At 39.3% G+C, this 19,045-nt stretch overlaps 3 protein-coding genes across 3 annotated transcripts; 1 reads left to right on the top strand and 2 right to left on the bottom strand.

Moving 5' to 3' along the window:
- The first annotated feature begins 302 nt into the window (after window positions 1-302).
- On the top strand, window positions 303-15,534 carry LOC9308896 (BEACH domain-containing protein A2). Its single transcript, XM_021021737.1, has 19 exons — window positions 303-1,172; window positions 1,296-1,368; window positions 1,725-1,810; window positions 2,076-2,211; window positions 2,294-2,350; window positions 2,606-2,716; window positions 2,894-3,085; window positions 3,242-3,307; window positions 3,858-3,972; window positions 4,117-5,279; window positions 5,492-6,191; window positions 6,325-6,427; window positions 6,528-7,642; window positions 7,729-9,370; window positions 9,638-12,646; window positions 12,799-13,107; window positions 13,260-13,566; window positions 13,651-13,797; window positions 13,902-15,534. Exons 1-19 carry the CDS (start codon window positions 1,003-1,005, stop codon window positions 15,081-15,083), a joined length of 10,683 nt encoding a protein of 3,560 aa, XP_020877396.1. The 5' UTR covers window positions 303-1,002; the 3' UTR covers window positions 15,084-15,534.
- Window positions 15,535-15,814: 280 nt separating this feature from the next.
- On the bottom strand, window positions 15,815-16,459 carry LOC9308897. The gene has a single exon (XM_002874856.2). It carries the CDS (start codon window positions 16,224-16,226, stop codon window positions 15,864-15,866), a length of 363 nt encoding a protein of 120 aa, XP_002874902.1. The 5' UTR covers window positions 16,227-16,459; the 3' UTR covers window positions 15,815-15,863.
- An 87-nt stretch (window positions 16,460-16,546) lies between these two features.
- Window positions 16,547-18,961, bottom strand: LOC9310970 (putative clathrin assembly protein At4g02650). The gene is made up of 3 exons (XM_002874857.2): window positions 18,123-18,961; window positions 17,135-17,989; window positions 16,547-17,011 (listed from the first exon to the last, which is right to left on the bottom strand). Exons 1-3 carry the CDS (start codon window positions 18,952-18,954, stop codon window positions 16,725-16,727), a joined length of 1,974 nt encoding a protein of 657 aa, XP_002874903.2. The 5' UTR covers window positions 18,955-18,961; the 3' UTR covers window positions 16,547-16,724.
- Window positions 18,962-19,045: the final 84 nt, after the last annotated feature.

The raw sequence follows: 19,045 nt of genomic DNA on the forward strand, positions 1-19,045 counted from the left end.
CACGCATGAACATGCGAACACTTTAAACCAAAAACGAAAACAAAAACAAGAACATGCGACCACTAAAAAGTTAAAAAGATAAATTAAAAGAACATTGTTAACGGCATCAATATAGTTTCCTTGTATGTTTTTTGAGCTCTTAGTCCCCATTCTATACAACTTCTTTTTGCTTTTTTTTTTTTTTGGCTTGTGATTCTACATTAGAGAAAAATAATTCGTATATAACTTATTCTACAACATACATGATTATAAAAAAAAAAAATATTAGTGTTCAAAATATTATCTTTAACTCAAGAAGTCAAGCTAGTTCAAATCTTTATGCAAGTAATTTCTTAATAGTAATATTAGATGAACCCAAATGGTAATTTAAAAATGAACGGGGTTAGAATATGAAATAGAAACATTTCAGGGGCCATAATAAAAAACAATTCGGAACGTTATTAATTGAGTTTAAATATCTATTTTAGGGAAATTAATTAACGAAAATCGCGTGAGTGAGGGAGAAAGTGAGACGACTTTGACTATGTTTGAAGCGAGAAACAAGGCGCGGAGAAACGAAAGAAGACGATGAAGAACACAGCACAAAATCACAAAAACCAAACGACGAAATTGATTAATTCTTTCGTTAATCGATCAACGAAATAGTTTTCTTGTTCGCTAAAATCTCGATTTTCTGCGTTCTCCTGTCAAAATCTGTTTCCGCATTCTTCTCAGATTATCAAGGACGAAGGAGAAATTCAATTGGTGGTTGTGGTGTGAATCGCGTTAATCGCAATTCGGATCTCATATTTTGTTCTTGCGACCAAACCCTAATCTCACACATTGCACAATCTTACAGAGTTTTGATGTCTGTGTTGTTGTTCGTCTTAATTGATTCCGTTTCCTTATTGTTTGATCGAAGAAACGGGTTGATTTCTGAGCCCCGACTCGGATCTGGTTCGCGTCGGACCGAGTCAGGATTGTTCATCGGATGAATGTGTCTGGAAACGAAACTGTAGAACGATGATGAAATGGGGAACATTGCTTAAGGACTTAAAGGATAAGGTCGGAGCCGCCGAGTTAATCGCCGTCAGTGACCCCACTACTCCACCGTCCTCTTCCTCAGCTGCTTCTCCGTCCTCTAGTTACGCCGCCTCAGCTCAACATGACTTCAATTTATTATCTCCTACAAGGTATTTTACTTTTAATACTTGTTCCAAAAAAGTATGTAATTGTGAAAGGCAATTTAGTCTATTTATTGACTGATCAATGTTGGCATAAGTAATCAATTATTGTCCTCTTTACTCCTTGAAAAGCCGAGATAAACTTAAGTTGGAATTGGACTTCAAGAGATTCTGGGAAGAGTTTCGTTCATCAAGCTCTGAACAGGTTCGTGTATGCTTTTATCATATGCACCTTTGTGTTATGTACTACTCCCTCTGTTTTTTAAAAGTTGTCGTTTTAATTGTATTTGGACAAATTAAGAAAAGGTATACAATGACTATATTAACCTCATAAAAATGACAAGTAATTATTTACAAATAATTTGTGTTCAATAAAATGAGGGTAATTTGGGTAGTTATTGGCATAAATTACATTATTACCTTAAAACGACAACTAATTTAAAACAAAAAAAAGCTCTAAAACGACAACTATTGGAAAACGGAGGGAGTATCATTTATTGTGCTCAGATAAAAACTACTGGAAAAATCACTACTGCTAATCATTCATATATGTCATAGCAGGAGAAAGAGGCCGCCTTGAATCTCAGTGTCAATACGTTTTGTAGACTAGTGAAGCAGCATGCTAACGTAGATCAGTTAGTTACCATGTAAGCCATTTCTAACATTTCTCTCTTTTTCTATTTTGTATGGATTCATATTCAGCTAGTTTAAGCCTTTCCAAGGGAAAATTTGCATGTCAACTAGAAGATAAATGTCTCTGACTCTCCACATGATTTAAGCTTTTTATAAAGGGATCGCATATTTCGTATCTTGGACGTTTTTCTTCGGTAGAGTGTCTTCTGTACTTTTTTTCCTGCCCAGATATCAGATATGAGATTATCATCCATATTGAGAATTTAATTTCAATTTCAGGTTAGTAGAACCACATATATTCTCTTTCGTCATTGGGAGAGCATTTGTGGCAGATGTTGAAAAGTTAAAGATTTGCAGCAAGACAAGGTCATTGGATGTGGATAAATTAATAAAGTTTTTTTCTGAAGTCACCGAGGTCTGCCTTTCCTTCCCAGTACAGTGAATCAGGATATGTTACCTTCTCTTATTTGTTTTCATGATTTTGTTGTTCCCCCCAGGAGGGTTTAAGTCATGGTGCAAACCTTTTAACTGCTATTGAAGTCCTTGCATCTGGGGTACCTTTTTGACTTTTACATGTCTTCCAGTTTTTCTCTTAGTTAAATACACAAAGCTCAACTATGAGTTTTGACTGTCTACCAATTTTTATTATTGAGATCTAATATCTGATAGCTAACTGGTAGTTATTCACTTATTCTCACATGGTTTTTGGAGGCCGTGGAAAACCTTTCAGGGTGATGGCTCTTTGATGGCTTATATGATAAATACTGTATTGGTTTATATACTCAACCTTTTATGTGTTTTCTTTTCAGCCTTTCGACAAACAATCTCTACTGGATTCTGGGATATTATGTTGTTTAATACACACTCTCAATGCGTTTCTGACATATAGTGTAGCCACTGAAGGTGAAAAAACTGAAAAGGTAAATATGGGAGATGTAGTACTTTCCAAGTTAGACACTTGAGGTTCTGTTTCAGTGGTTTTATTCAGAATCATGTTCAACACATTTTTTCTACAATATAACTGTTTCATGCTAGCCAAAGTTTACACTCTGCAATGCCTTATCTTTTGAGACTTTAACGCATCCTCATTCTTGCAGGTTGAGGGGAGTGTTGTCCATATCATGAAAGCATTGGCAAGCCATCCTTCTGCTGCACAGAGTTTGATTGAAGATGACTCCCTTCAGCTGCTTTTCAATATGGTTGCCAATGGTTCTCTCATGGCTTTCTCTCGATATAAAGAAGGCCTGGTTTCATCCCATAACATACAGCTTCACATACATGCAATGCAGGTAATTTGTTACTCACTTGTTCTACAAATCGAGCAATGAGCAATGTGTTTTGAAACTGAAACAGCTGTGAAGTGCTCTGTAGCATGACCATGAAACTTGAGCGAATGTTGTGATGCTTAAAGGTCCATTTGTGATTCCCTTTCGCGTCTCTTTCAGATTCTTCGGCTTCTTCTTGTCAATGACAATGGTAGCACGGCAAGCTACATACGCAAACACCATCTGGTATGCCATTGGATTTTTCAGAAAGCCTCACTGTAGAATATCAATTCTTGTGTGTTTTATGCTAATGTTCAAGCTATCTGAGGTCTCCCGTGATAAATAATTTGGTTTTTAGGAGACTTATGTTAATTTACTTGAAGAGTATGAGACTAAAGCTAATGATAAGTATTGGTTTTGTGCATATACTCTTGTTTGTCACAATCTCAGCATTGCCATATGATAGCTGCATTCTGGTGTTTAAAAGGTTTCTTTTTTGATGCTTACAGTAATGTTCAAATCATTTGACAGATTTTGTAAGAATGCTTGTCCTTGGTTTGTGAACTTAAGATCTATGTTAGGAAGCTAGATCCCTAGGAAAACTTCTGCAGATAGATTCTGTAACTAAGGACAACTATTTGGATTCTGTTCAGCGTGAAAAAAGTATGCACCTTATTTGTTTCTGCTAAATATGAACGGTGCTTTTTAAAACAAACTTTTGGTACAAGTTAGTGGTATGACTGGTTCCTCTGTTTCGACACTTCCGAACTAATTTTTTTGCTGAGTTCATCTGCAGATAAAAGCTCTCCTAATGGTTGTCAAAGAATTTGATCCGGATTGTGGGGACTCAGCTTATACAATGGGCATTGTGGATTTGTTACTTGAATGTGTGGAACTCTCATACAGACCTGGTAATTTCGCTTAAAATACATAAGAACTCAAAATATGTCAATGCCTGTGGAGAGTAAAAATATTCGGTAGTCACCTTTTCACTTTTGGGTTGGTAAAATGCTCTGAATATGGTTGCTAACTTTTTCAAATTTTGACTAATGTAGAAACTGGTGGAGTCAGGCTAAAAGAGGACATACGAAATGCACATGGTTACCATTTCCTTGTACAGTTTGCCCTGATTCTATCTTCCATGCCAAAAGACATTGTTTTTGCGTTCAATCATTCATCTCCACCCAAAAATAGCGGTTCCGATGACTCTGAAAAACAGCCACCCCTCTCATTGAATAGTAGGCAAAATGATGAGTTTGCTTCAAAAAATTTCTCCCCTTCACTTTCCAGATTGCTTGATGTTCTTGTCACCTTGGCTCAGACTGGTCCCATTGAGTCATCTGGAACAAGTACATCACTATTGTCCCACGCTAAGCCCACTGGGTATCGCAGAAGTCAAACACCATCTGGTAACAATCAGTATGATGACGCATGGGAACAGGGAAGTGGTAAAGTTAAAGACCTTGAAGCTGTCCAAATGTTGCAAGACATCTTTCTGAAAGCAGAGAACAAGGATCTTCAGGCTGAAGTGTTAAACCGAATGTTCAAGATATTCACGAGCCATTTGGAAAACTATAGAATGTGCCAAGAATTAAGGACAGTTCCACTTCTCGTGCTGAACATGGGTGGTTTTCCTTCCTCACTGCAAGAGTTAATCCTCAAAATTCTTGAATATGCTGTCACAGTTGTAAATTGTGTTCCAGAGCAAGAACTATTGTCACTTTGTTTCTTGTTGCAACAGCCAATCAATTCTGAGTTGAAGCATACCATACTTTCTTTCTTTGTAAAGCTCACATCTTTTGATCAACAGTACAAGAAAGTCCTAGGTGAAGTTGGTGTTTTGGAAGTCTTACAAGATGATCTGAAGCAGCACAAGCTTCTCAGGGGTCCAGATCAGTATAGTGGAGTTTCTAATCATTTGGATCGGGTACCTAGCTCACCTAGCTTCAAACAACACCTGGATAATAAGGATGCCATCATTTCATCACCAAAGCTGATGGAATCTGGTTCTGGAAACTTACCTATCTTTGAAGTTGAAAGAACTATAACTGTTGGTTGGGATTGTATGATCTCTTTACTAAAGAAATCTGAAGCTAATCAGGAAGCTTTTCGTTCTGCCAATGGTGTGACTATTATTCTTCCCTTCTTGATGTCTGATGAACATCGTACCAGTGTGTTGAGGATTTTGTCATTATTAATCACAGAAGACATTAAACAGGTAAGCCTACATCCAAGGAACATGTAGCTCGATTATTTATATATTACTGTATCTTCTTGTTTCTCTGATCAACAAAGTCAAATTCTATTAGCTTGGCAAGGCTTTTTATTCTTTAGATCATGCCGCCACTATTGAGGTTTCTGTTGCTGAAGTATCATAAATCCTTGAGTTTTTGTAAAGGGTAAATCGTGTCTTACCCATTGTCCAACCAGGTCCATCATGAAGAGTTAGAAGCTGTTATCGATGTGTTGAAGAGTGGAATGGTCACCCGAGTCTCTGGGCATCAATACAAGCTTCACTATGAAGCCAGATGTGATATCATGGGTGCTCTGTGGCGTATTATTGGGGTTAATGGCTCTGCTCAAAGAGTCTTTGGTGAAGCCACCGGTTTTTCTCTTCTAGTGACCACCCTTCATACGTTCCAAGGGGAAGAAGAGTGTAGGGATGAGTCTCATTTGATGGTTTACATCAAATTGTTCAAACATCTATTGCGTCTCATGACAACTGCAGTCTGTGAGAATGCTATCAATAGGATGAAACTGCACAGTGTCATTATATCTCAGACATTTTATGATCTTCTGGTGGAGTCTGGTTTGCTGTGTGTTGATCTTGAAAGACAGGTGATACAACTGTTGTTAGAACTTGCACTTGAAATTTTGCTTCCACCGTTTTTGACTTCAGAATCTATGGCATCAGCGGAGACGGCAGAAAGTGAAAAAGCAAGCTTTCTTGTAAATACCCCGTCTGGCCAATTTAATCCTGACAAGCAGAAGATCTATAATGCAGGTGCTGTTAGAGTTGTGATCCGTTCACTGTTGCTTTTTACTCCAAAAATGCAGTTGGAATTTCTGAATCTTCTAGAAAGGCTTGCACGTGCCAGCCCATTCAACCAGGAAAACCTCACGTCAGCTGGTAAGAACTTTGTCTTAGTGTTCCCCTTGGGCTCATTATTATTGGCTAAGTAAACTTTTAAATCATATCATTGCTGTTTATTCTCTTCTTCACTCTTGTTGCCTTCCTCTCTTAATGAATTATAATGGAGCAGGTTGCGTAGAACTCTTGCTAGAGATTATCCACCCCTTTCTTCCGGGTTCATCCCCATTTCTTTCTCATGCTTTAAAGATTGTTGAAGTTCTTGGGGCGTATAGGTAGTCGACCATAGCTAAAATTTTATAATACATAGTCTTAAAGTGATTACATTTGTTTGTAGGCCGATCTTACTCAAAATATGGTCTTATTCTGGTGCAGATTGTCCCCATCCGAGCTCAAAATGCTGTGTAGATATGTCATGCAAATGAGGGTTATGAATTCGGGCCCCTCACTAGTTGGTATGATGGAAAAGCTAATTCTCATGGAAGACACAGGATTGGAACATGTTTCCCTTGCTCCTTTTGTAGAAATGGACATGAGCAAAACTGGGCATGCTTCTGTTCAGGTGTCCCTGGGAGAAAGATCTTGGCCTCCTGCTGCTGGTTATTCATTTGTTTGCTGGTTCCAGTTTCGTAATTTTTTGACAACCCAAGGAAAAGAATCAGAAGTCTATAAAGCTGGTGGTTCATCAAAGACGCCCATTTTGAGTGGGCAGCAAAGTGATCAAAATGTTTTCCGGATATTTTCTGTTAATGCCATAAGTAATGAAAGTCCATCCTATGCAGAACTTTATTTTCAAGAAGATGGTATTCTGACCCTTGCCACTAGCAATTCAAATTCTTTGTCATTTTCTGGATTAGAAACTGAGGAGGGCAAGTGGCATCACCTCGCTGTTGTTCATAGTAAGCCGAGTGCTCTTGCTGGACTCTTTCAGGCTAGCGTTGCTTATGTTTATATTGATGGAAAACTAAGGCACATGGGTAAACTGGGGTATTCCCCTTCACCTGTTGGAAAATCTTTGCAAGTAATAGTTGGAACTCCAGCTACTTGTGCCAGGGTTAGCAATTTGACATGGAAATTACGCTCATGTTATCTCTTTGAGGAGGTGCTCACGTCAGGCTGCATTGGTTTCATGTACATTCTCGGTAGAGGGTATACAGGTCTTTTTCAGGATGCATATCTCTTACGTTTCGTGCCTAATCAGGCTTGTGGTGGGGGAAGCATGGCTATCCTTGATTTGTTAGACACTGACATGTCGTCATCGTCTAGTATCCAAAAATTTGACGACAGTAATAGACAAGGGGATTTTAAGGCACACGGTAGTGGGATTGTATGGGATCTCGAGAGGTTAGGAAATCTTTCAATTAAGCTACCTGGTAAGAAACTTATTTTTGCATTTGATGGAACATGCTCAGAGTTCATGCGAGCGACTGGAAGTTTTTCCCTCCTCAATCTTGTTGACCCATTGTCCGCTGCTGCCTCTCTTATTGGAGGTATACAACAATCATATATACTTTCGTTCATGTTTAACTAGTTTTAGTTTCAGTTTTGCTTCATTCTACGTTTCTCAATTATATAGGAATACCGCGTTTCGGGTGCCTGGTGGGAAATGTGAGTATCTGCAGACAAAATGTGATTGGCAATAGTATCCGCCCTGTGGGAGGAATGGCTGTTGTACTTGCACTTGTTGAGGCTGCCGAATCTAGAGATATGCTACATATGGCTCTTTCATTGCTTGCCTGTGCGCTTCATCAGAATTCCCAGAATGTAAAGGATATGGAAACATACAGAGGCTATCACTTACTAGCTCTGTTTTTACGTCCCAAGATGACGCTCTTTGACATGCAATGTTTGGAGATATTTTTCCAAATTTCTGCATGTGAAGCTTTCTTTTCAGAGCCAAAGAAGTTGGAGAGTGGACAAAGTACTATTAGCATGTCACCTACGGAGATTATACCTGAAAACAACTATGAGGATCCTAGTCTGTCAAAGTTTCAATATGAAACTTCTTCAGTTGGATCCCATGGAGATATGGATGATTTTTCGGGGCCCAAAGATTCCTTTAGTCATTTATCTGAGCTTGAAATGGGAGATAGTGTTGAAACTTCGAACTGCATTGTCTTATCCGATGCAGATATGGTGGAACATGTCCTCTTGGACTGGACCCTCTGGGTGACAGCCCCTGTTTCCATTCAGATTGCCTTACTTGGCTTTCTAGAGAATCTCATCTCAATGCTCTGGTACAGGAGTCACAATCTTACAATTCTGCGTCAAATCAATCTGGTGAAACATTTGTTAGTAACACTTCAACGAGGGGATGTGGAAGTTCTTGTCCTAGAAAAATTAGTAATTCTTCTTGGATGCATCTTAGAAGACATGTTCCTTACTTCTGAGCTTGAAGATGTGGTTAGGTTTGTGATTATGACATTTAATCCACCTGAAATAAAGTCACGAAACTCATCAATGCGCGAGTCAATGGGAAAGCATGTTATTGTGAGAAATTTGGTTTTGGAAATGCTTATTGATCTCCAGGTAACCATAAAAGCAGAAGAACTGCTGGAGCAGTGGCATAAGATAGTTTCATCAAAATTAATAACGTACTTCCTTGATGGAGCTGTGCATCCTAGTAGTATGAGATGGATTATGACCCTTCTCGGTGTTTGTCTTACTTCTTCCCCAAACTTTTCTCTTAAATTTTTTGCAAGTGGGGGTTATCAGGGGCTGATACGGGTACTTCAAAGCTTTTATGATTCTCCAGACATATATTACATTTTGTTCTGTTTGATTTTCGGAAAACCTGTTTATCCAAGACTACCAGAGGTCCGAATGTTAGACTTTCATGCACTAATGCCGGATGATGGAAGCCATGTGGAATTGAAGTTTGTAGATCTGTTGGATTCAGTGGTTGCCATGGCTAAATCTACTTTTGACAGATTGATCATGCAATCAATGCTTGCCCACCAGTCTGGGAACCTTTCACAGGTGAGCGCTAGCCTTGTAGAGGGCAATACAGATATGACTGGAGAGCTTCAAGGGGAAGCTTTAATGCATAAAACATATGCGGCACGGTTGATGGGTGGTGAAGCATCAGCTCCTGCCACTGCAACGTCTGTTATCCGTTTCATGGTTGATCTAGCAAAGATGTGCCCTCAATTTTCTGCTGCTTGCAGAAGCACAGAATTTCTCCAAAAGTGTGCTGATCTTTACTTTTCTTGTGTCAGGTTTGCATCATATGCCTTTTGCATAAATGTACATTTTTCAGTACCACATACTAAACAGATATTTACATTCAGGATTCAAATTTTTTTCTGCGTCCCTTTTATATAGTCGTGGCATAGATGCATTGGAGACCGTATTTTCTTCCACTAATAATCTTGTCCTGCATATGTCAGAAGGTCCTAGATAAGACCAGGGTTTTTTTTTTTTGTAGTTACTGTGAGTTGCAAGATGTTTTGCAAATCTTGACCAAAAGCTGGGTCGTGTTGCAGGGCTTCTCATGCTGTTAAGATGGCCAAACAGCTCTCAATGAAAGCAGAGGAACAGAATATAAGCGGTGGTGATGATAGCAGTGCAGAAGGGACTTTCTGTAGATTGCGTCACCAGGACCAGTCCACAAAAACCTCCATCAGTGCTGGAAGCTTCCCTCAAGAGCAGGCCAGTGTGAGTTCTGAAGACATGTCTTTCCCTTCGGATTATGTGTCTGTTGATAAGGTGGAGAACATTCTTACAACACCTCCAGGAGAATCAAACAAATCATTTCAAGGTCGTGAATATGTTATGAAAGAAGATGGTGATCATGTTGGCCCTGTGTCAGTCTCCAGTGAAAGGAAATCTCTAGATCTAACAGGTAGTTCAAGTCAAGTTCAGCCAATAGATTCTCAAAGTTCTGAATCTTTCTCGATGTTAGAATCTCCTCTTTTATCTGAAAAATCAAGTCTCGAAGTTCCATTCATTCCATCCCCATCTCCGGCTGTATCCTGGCTAGGCTCGAACTATATTGAATCAAAAAGTTCTACAATTTCCACTCCTCATCCGTCGCATATCTCAGTTAGTGAATTTGATGCATCTTCAGATCAATCATCAGGTTCACAAGGTTCATCTGCTGCCCATACATTATTTAAAATTAGCCCAAAAGTTCTCCTCGAAACTGATGAGTCTGGGTATGGTGGTGGGCCGTGTTCTGCTGGAGCAAGTGCGGTGTTAGATTTTATGGCAGAGGTATGTGCTGACATAATGACTGATCAGATCAAAGCAGTACAGGCTTTGGAAAGCATTTTAGAAATGCTTCCTTTATATGTGGATCCTGAATGTGTTCTAGTATTTCAAGGCTTATGCCTTAGCAGAGTCATGAACTATCTTGAAAGGCGTTTCTTGCGTGATGATGAAGAGGATGACAAAAAACTAGACAAAAGAAAATGGTCTGCAAACTTGGATGCATTTTGCTGGATGATTGTGGATCGTGTCTATATGGGCGCTTTTCCTCAACCAACTGGAGTCCTTAGAACCCTTGAATTTTTATTATCAATCCTGCAATTGGCTAATAAAGATGGTAGGGTTGAAGAAGTCACTTCTTCAGGGAAGGGTTTGTTATCCATTGGAAGAGCAACCAGGCAACTAGATGCTTATGTGCACTCAATCCTGAAGAACACAAATAGAACAATACTATATTGTTTCCTACCATCGTTCTTGATAACTATTGGAGAGGAGGACCTACCATCACGTCTGGGCTTGCTTGCTGAATCTACCAAGAAGCAAACTTCAAAGTTAAGTGTCGAGGAATCTGGAATTGATATCTCAGCAGTTCTTCAATTGTTGGTAGCAAACAAAAATATCATATTATGCCCAAGCAATCTTGATACAGATTTGAATTGCTGTCTGTGTGTGAATTTAATCTCTCTACTCCATGACCAGAGAAAGAATGTGCAAAACATGGCATCTAATATAATCAAATATTTGCTGGTTCACCGAAAATCTGCTTTGGAGGATTTGCTTGTCAAAAAACCACACCGAGGACAAAAATTTGATGTACTACACGGGGGTTTTGATAGATTGCTGACTGGAAATCTTCCAGAATTCTCTAAGTGGCTGAAGAGCTCCGAACAAATTATAAGTAAAGTACTGGAGCAGGGTGCTGCAGTTATGTGGATACAGTACATGGCTGGCTCGGCAAAATTTCCTGATGTTAGAATGAAAGGCATGGATGGTCGCCGCACGAGAGAGATGGGGAGAAAATCACGAGATACGTCGAAGTTAGACCTGAAACACTGGGAGCAGGTAAATGAGCAAAGATATGCACTTGAAGTTGTGCGTGATGCAATGTCGGCTGAGCTTAGAGTTGTCCGGCAAAATAAATATGGTTTGATTCTTCATGCCGAGAGTGTCTGGCAAAGTCACCTCCAACATCTTGTACATGAGCGTGGTATATTCCCATTGCGTATTTCCCGTGGAACTGAAGATCATAAATGGCAACTCTGTCCTATTGAAGGTCCATACAGAATGCGTAAAAAACTTGAACGATGTAAACTGAAAATTGATAGCATCCATAATTTACTAGAAGGGAAGTTGGAACTTAGAGAAATAGAGCTACTCAAATCCGAAAATGAAGATGTTCTAGTTATTTCTGATATGGATTCTGAGCCAGCTTTCCTGCTAAGTGAACTTTACAGCGAGTCCTTTTCCGAGGAGGCTGATGATCTAAAGGATGTTCGCTCTGCTAGAAATGGATGGAACAGTGATCGATCAAGTAGTAAAAATGAGGCGAGTCTTCATAATGCTCTTTCTTTTGGTGGCAAGTCTAGTACTACAGCAGCATCTGTACCAATAAGCGACAACACAGATGAAAAATCAGAGACTGGATCTCCAATAAAGTCATCATCTTCTGGTAAAATGGATGAAATCAGAGCTGTGGAGGAAGAATCAGAGAAGGAATTGAACGATAATGGTGCGTATCTAATCAGACCTTATCTGGAACATCTTGAAAAGATTAGGTTCCGATATAACTGTGAGAGAGTTGTTGGTTTGGACAAACATGATGGGATCTTCTTAATAGGGGAACTCTGCCTATATGTGATAGAGAACTTTTACATTGATGATCATGGGTGTATCTGTGAGAAGGAATGTGAAGACGAGCTATCCGTTATTGATCAGGCTCTAGGTGTGAAAAAACAATTTACCGGAAGCTTGGAATCCCAGTCCAAGTCTAGCACATTATGGAGTACAACAATAAAAATCGGCGCTGTAGGGGGAAGAGCATGGGCATATGGTGGTGGAGCTTGGGGGAAGGAAAAAGTGCGTGTGACTGGTAACTTGCCACATCCTTGGCGTATGTGGAAGCTGGATAGTGTTCATGAGATTTTAAAACGTGATTACGAGCTACGTCCAGTTGCTGTTGAGATATTTAGCATGGATGGATGTAATGATCTCCTTGTGTTTCACAAGAAAGAGAGGGAAGAAGTCTTCAGAAATCTCCTTGCCATGAATCTTCCAAGGAACAGCATGTATGGCATCTTGTAGCTTTTCATCTCAGCATATTCCCTTTTTCTCATTTTACTTTTTAGTCATGAATAAAAATGTCAAGTTAAGCTCAAGAGCCTGAGGCCCTTCCTAAATCTATGAAGATGTTGTTTATTCTGTTTGTTTTTCTTTTCAGGCTTGATACAACCATATCAGGATCAGCGAAACAGGAAAGTAAAGAGGGTAGCCGTATTTTCAAATTGATGGCAAAGTCTTTCACGAAAAGATGGCAAAATGGGGAGATCAGCAATTTCCAATACCTAATGCATCTCAACACCCTAGCAGGACGTGGATACAGTGATCTCACACAGTATCCAGTATTTCCGTGGATTCTAGCAGATTATGATAGCGAGAGTCTTGATTTGTCAGATCCAAATAATTTTCGCAAGCTTGACAAACCAATGGGTTGCCAGACGCCTGAAGGAGAAGAAGAATTTAGTAAACGGTTTGTGATGTGCATCTTAAACTTGATTTAGAGCTTTTATTTTGTGTTCTTCACCATACGATTTTCCCTTTTTAATTAGTTATGCTTTCATCATGTTGTAATCATATCCAAGAACTGCTTCTCATGTTTTCCTTCTCCCTTTCTCATTTCAGATATGAGAGCTGGGATGATCCAGAGGTTCCAAAATTTCATTACGGTTCTCACTATTCAAGTGCTGGCATTGTTTTGTTTTACCTTATTCGCCTCGCACCATTCAGTGCTGAAAATCAGAAGCTGCAGGGTGGTCAATTTGATCATGCTGATCGACTTTTCAATAGTATTAGAGAGACTTGGCTTAGTGCAGCTGGAAAAGGAAATACATCAGATGTGAAAGAACTAATTCCTGAATTTTTCTACATGCCTGAATTCTTAGAAAATAGATTTAACCTTGATTTGGGTGAAAAACAGTCAGGGGAAAAGGTAGCTTAAGTTGTTCTAATGGTTCTTATGTTCCTTTTACTTCTCTGTTTCCCTTTTATGAGCAAGTTCCTTGTATAATGTCAGGTGAGTGATGTAGTTTTACCTCCTTGGGCTAGAGGGAGCGTTCGTGAATTCATCCGCAAGCACAGAGAAGCTTTGGAGTCTGATTATGTTTCAGAGAATCTGCATCACTGGATAGATCTCATCTTTGGGCACAAACAGAGAGGAAAGGTACATTAAATGTTCTCCTTTTGGTAGTCAACAGAGAATCGAACTATCATGTCTTAGAGATGTTGCTTCTTAAAATATCGAATCATGAGGCTGTTTATTTTCAGGCTGCAGAAAATGCTGTTAATGTTTTCTATCATTACACCTATGAGGGGAATGTGGATGTAGATGCAGTTACGGATCCTGCCATGAAAGCATCCATACTAGCACAGATTAATCATTTTGGACAAACGCCGAAGCAACTGTTCCAGAAACCTCATGTTAAAAGAAGGACAGACAGAAAATTCCCTCCGCACCCTCTGAAACACTCGATGCATCTTGTTCCTCGCGATATACGTAAATGCTCATCATCTGTAAACCAGATCATCACTTTCAATGATAAGTTGCTTGTTGCCGGATCCAACTGTTTCCTGAAACCCAGAGGCTATAAGAAATACATAAGATGGGGTTTCCCAGACAGGACCTTGAGATTTATGAGCTATGATCAGGACAAGCTCTTATCCACCCATGAAAATCTCCATGAAGGCAACCAGATCCAGTGTGCTGGTGTTAGTCATGACGGGCGCATTGTGGTCACTGGAGCAGACGATGGTCTAGTCTCTGTGTGGAGAGTCAGCAAGGATGGCCCACGTGGTTCACGACGTTTACAGTTAGAGAAATCCCTTTGTGCACACACAGCCAAGGTCACTTGTCTACGTGTAAGTCAACCTTACATGATGATTGCAAGCAGTTCAGATGACTGTACAGTTATCATATGGGATCTCAGTTCTTTAAATTTTGTGAGGCAGCTTCCGAATTTTCCGGTTCCCGTTTCAGCAGTCTACATAAATGACCTTACAGGAGAAATCGTAACTGCTGCTGGAAGTGTACTTGCTGTTTGGAGCATCAATGGCGATTGCCTTGCTGTGGTTAACACATCACAATTACTATCTGATTTGATTGTATCAGTAGCAGGATCAACGTTTTCTGACTGGCTGGAAACAACATGGTACGTGACTGGTCATCAAAGCGGGGCAGTTAAAGTGTGGCGGATGGTACATTGTACTGATCCGGTGAGTGCCGGTAGTAAAACACCTAGTAACAGAACAGAAGGACTAAATTTGGGGAATCAGAAGCCAGAATACAAATTGCTTTTACACAAGGAGTTGAAATTCCATAAGCAAGCGGTCACAGCTCTGCATCTCACGACCGACCTGAAGCAATTACTGAGCGGCGATTCAGCTGGACATTTGCTTTCATGGACAGTACCAGAGGAGATATTAAAAGCTTCACTCAGAAAAGTTTCATAGTTTAGAATCAAAAGCATCATCTAAAACTAGGACTAGAATCTAGAGCAATCACTGATGATCAGGAGACTTAAGGACAAATCACTGAAGCACCTAGGAGGTAGATCAAAGTCAAAATGTAAGACCTCAGGGCAAAGTCTTTCCTTTGTGGAGTCTCTTACCTCGCATCTGATTCTTTTTCCTCTGATTTGCAGAGTAAATGTTGTTGCTAAATGGAGAAAAAACAAAGCAAGACAGAATCCCGTGGATCTGACAATAACTTAATAGGGAATTGTGTGTATATAAGTACTAGACTATTCTGCATAGAATAAGCTGAGCAAATATAGTATTAGAGAGCCCCATATATATTTTTCTCAGATGAAATTATGTAATCATTTATATTGTTGTTATTAGTAGCTTAGGGACTTTTAAATTGGATTATTGCTTCAACATCAATGGTTATGTCTTATGTTAATAACCTGTTGTCATTATGTTTGGTGCTTTGTTTCTTATGAAGACAAATATTAGAAGTACAGAAATTTGGGGATAGTATTACATTTTCTAATTTTGGGGAACTTTAGAATCTGAAAGTAGGAGAAAACATTACGTTTGAAGGGAAATTGAAGCGGTTGCTACCTTATATAAATTTTAAATATATAAACATATATTCTATTTTCGTGGGGTTTCGAATCCTAGTATACTAAGACAAAAATACTCGTATAAACCCAAATTAAAAAGAAAAAAAAAATCAACTCAAAATAGTAAACAAGTGTTTTAACTTTTCAACGTCAATCACAGAACAAATCAATGAAAAGCACAAGATACATTAGACAGGAGTTTCGAACCTCCCAACCATTTATCCATAACATACTCTTTCACTTTCTTCTCATCATTTCCAAACACATTACACATCGCCTTAACATAGTGAGCTGGAAACTTTCCGGTTATCCTCACATAGAACATGACGGCACGAGCCATGTCTCTGCACAAATTGTCCCTAAGAGAGTCGAAGATTGACGTCTTGTGTTCGAGTGAAGAGCTTGGTGGTTGTGACCTGTTGATGTTTCTTCGTATGCAAGATTCCTGGGGGTTTAAGGGAGGAGCAGCAGAGATAGCGAGGAAGGTCGCAAAGAAGACTACGACGAGGATGCCCATGGAAGTCTTCATTGCTTTAGGCTTCTCTTGTTGTTTCTGTGAAGATTACAAGTGCATAGAAATTTTTATATAGTAGTAATGAGAGATTTAAAACTTGTTTCGCATTAAACAAAAGCTCAGTTTACTATGTTAAAAATTGGGGGTTTCATCAGTTTCACTTATGTATCAGTTTGGTTGTTTTCATAGGTTTTGTTCACAAATTTCATAATTTTATACTTTGTTATTAAATAATTTATGTGTTGTAGAACAGTAGAAGAGTTTTGGAATGTTAAAATTCGAAAGATAATCATTCCAGAAGCAAGTATAAAAGACTTGCCTTTGACAAAAAAAAAAAAGTATAAAAGACACATCTTATGTTTCTGGTATTTTCTTATATTCTTTTAAGTTTACAAAGTAAGTAAATGACCAGAATAAAGAGTTTACACACAATATAATGTTAGAGTGACAACAAAAAAGAAGCTAACACCTTTCTTTCAAGCTCTTCAATGGTGATTGTATGTTTTTATAATTTCAATAGCGAGGCGTGTAAGAATAAGGTCCCATGGAGTATGGAAGCTGATAAAGTTGTTGCTGTTGGTTTTGTCCGAAATTCATGTGACCTTGTCTTCCATTTCTGTTGTACTGATCCCACATTATTTGTTCTTCCATTAACAATCTTTGTTTTTTCTCCATATCATTCATTTGCACGTATGCTGGTGGGGCTACCTCTAGCGACGCCGCAAATGGGTCCACCATTACCGGACTTTTGCTTCCGATTCTGTTTCCGTTGGCTGGCGCTGGCAATGCCAACATTGAGGCTGCATCACCATTTAGATACAAAATCAAAACCAATTTGAAGTACTGAAAATAATTTGTGGGATTTAACTCTTTTAAACTAATATAAAAATTGAAAAATGATTTTCATTTTAAATTTTGTTTACCTGCTGGTCTTCCTGCAGAACCAAAAGCCACACTACTCGCACTTCCACTACTTCCATAAGCCGTAGACGTTTTAACCGCAGCATTAACCGCACCGTACTGATACATTCCATCAAGCAACAAAGTATCAAATCCTCCTCCAAGCTCATTCTTTTGTCCCGACAATCTCGTTGCCGATTTCACCAAGTCTGTCTCCCAATCCGCCGAATTATCGTTAAATGCTTCCCACCCCGGTCCAGATGCACTCTCAGTGGATACCGCTCCATCAAATAATGCTAACGCCAAACTATCACCAACCGTTCCTGCCGTTTCACCCGCTTCATCTGTTAAATCCAGCAAATCACCCTCTTGACCTTGTCTTGAAACCACTTCCTCAGAATCTTTCTTTGTTTCCATTTTTTCTTCTTCTTCTTCGTGTTTCGGTGCTGGTAATGCTTTAATGGAGTTTAAATCTTCTTGATTTTCTTGAATTTCCTCTGTTTTGTTCTCCTCCTCCTCAGATTTGTTAGACTTGTTTGATGATGATTTTGTTGATTGTGCAGCTAAAGCTGATTTATCTCTTATAAACTCATCCATGAGATCAAGTTTCTTCTGTGTGATCTTTTCCAATTCTGGATACTCTGAAGATCTTGCAACTCCCATGTTCTTACACCATCCGTAAAACGGATCTAACTCGTCAAACTGTTTAGAAACTCTACAGAAGATTTCATAGACTTTGATCGAATCATGAATGTCTAATTCCATGAATCGATCTATTAATACTCCCATGATCTCTGTTATGTTGTAGTATAACTGAAAACTCTCTTTTACTATCGGATACAAAGCCACAATCACCACTCTGTTGTTCTTTGCATTACCTGTAGCAGAGACCTAACTTGTTAACCAAGAAAGCCAAAAGTGGTAAAACGTGGGTTTCAAGGAAAGAGACTGGCTTGAAACTTTGACGCTCACCATAACATTTCTAATTGAAAGTAGTTAATTAATTATTACCTGTTGGACGACAAGCCAAGAACCGATCAAGAAGCTGTTGTAAATGTTGTACTCTGACGAAAATTTTCTCTGTTTTCATCTCTGTGACCGTTTTCGATTTAACCACAAAAGCTTTTGACCGAATGTTGGTACTGGTCTCTCGATGATCATCATCCTCGCCGGAATCACCATCACCACCACTGCGTTTCCCTCTCCTTCCTTGCATCCGGTAATCAAGACGTTCATCCAAATACAAAGCATAAGTCCGAACAAAAGCAGAGTAATCCCACGAATCAGACTGACTCGCATCTCTGAAATCAGACATGTTAAGCAATCTCGTTCCTCGTCTCGTCGCGAAGAATATCTCTTGCTCGTAGGCTCGATCGCCATCTGTTAGCAACCGTTGGATCAAAATCAAGGTTTTGAGAGCAACCGACCAGTTCTTGGTCTTGTTGAGCCGTCTCGAGAGAATTGTCACACAAGCGCTTACGTAGTTGCGTGAGTATGAAGTTAGGCTTAAGATCTCTCTGATGTATTTCTCCTCCGCTGGATAATCATCATGTCGTGTCGCTTTCACGACAGCTACTTCAAGTTCCGTTAAAGAACTGCTTCGACCTCCGACTTTGGCTAATCCTACGCTTGTTTGATCTTTCACGGCTCCTATTGCACGTTTTAGCTTACTTGAACCCATTTTGACTAACGTACACCGTAAAACAGAGGAAGAGAGAGAGGAGAAGAACGACGACTTTTTTCTTTTACTTGTTTGTCGTCGTCGTCTCTTTTTCTCCTCTGTTTTTTTTTTCCTTTGTTTTTTTCTGAAAGAGAAAATGTGGATGCTTGATCGATTTTCCATGGAAATCGCCGAGGTAGTCGGAATTTAATGATGGGGGAAATTAGAAAAGCCATGTGGGATATGATTTGACCTTTCTTTTTTTAAAATTTGA

Source organism: Arabidopsis lyrata, assembly GCF_000004255.2.
Source record: "Arabidopsis lyrata subsp. lyrata unplaced genomic scaffold ARALYscaffold_6, whole genome shotgun sequence".
Lineage (NCBI taxonomy): Eukaryota > Viridiplantae > Streptophyta > Magnoliopsida > Brassicales > Brassicaceae > Arabidopsis > Arabidopsis lyrata.

What these genes read in the sequence shown, in the direction of transcription:
- LOC9308896 (XM_021021737.1), top strand. Translation starts at nt 1,003, where the DNA reads ATGATGAAATGGGGAACATTGCTTAAGGACTTAAAGGATAAGGTCGGA. An exon ending in TTTTTTCTGAAGTCACCGAG is followed by an intron (nt 2,212 to 2,293) that starts GTCTGCCTTTCC and finishes TGTTCCCCCCAG; the next exon opens with GAGGGTTTAAGTCATGGTGC. An exon ending in AAAAACAGTCAGGGGAAAAG is followed by an intron (nt 13,567 to 13,650) that starts GTAGCTTAAGTT and finishes GTATAATGTCAG; the next exon opens with GTGAGTGATGTAGTTTTACC.
- LOC9308897 (XM_002874856.2), bottom strand. Translation starts at nt 16,226, where the DNA reads ATGAAGACTTCCATGGGCATCCTCGTCGTAGTCTTCTTTGCGACCTTC.
- LOC9310970 (XM_002874857.2), bottom strand. Translation starts at nt 18,954, where the DNA reads ATGGAAAATCGATCAAGCATCCACATTTTCTCTTTCAGAAAAAAACAA. An exon ending in CTTGGCTTGTCGTCCAACAG is followed by an intron (nt 17,990 to 18,122) that starts GTAATAATTAAT and finishes TCTCTGCTACAG; the next exon opens with GTAATGCAAAGAACAACAGA. An exon ending in TTCTGCAGGAAGACCAGCAG is followed by an intron (nt 17,012 to 17,134) that starts GTAAACAAAATT and finishes ATGGTGATGCAG; the next exon opens with CCTCAATGTTGGCATTGCCA.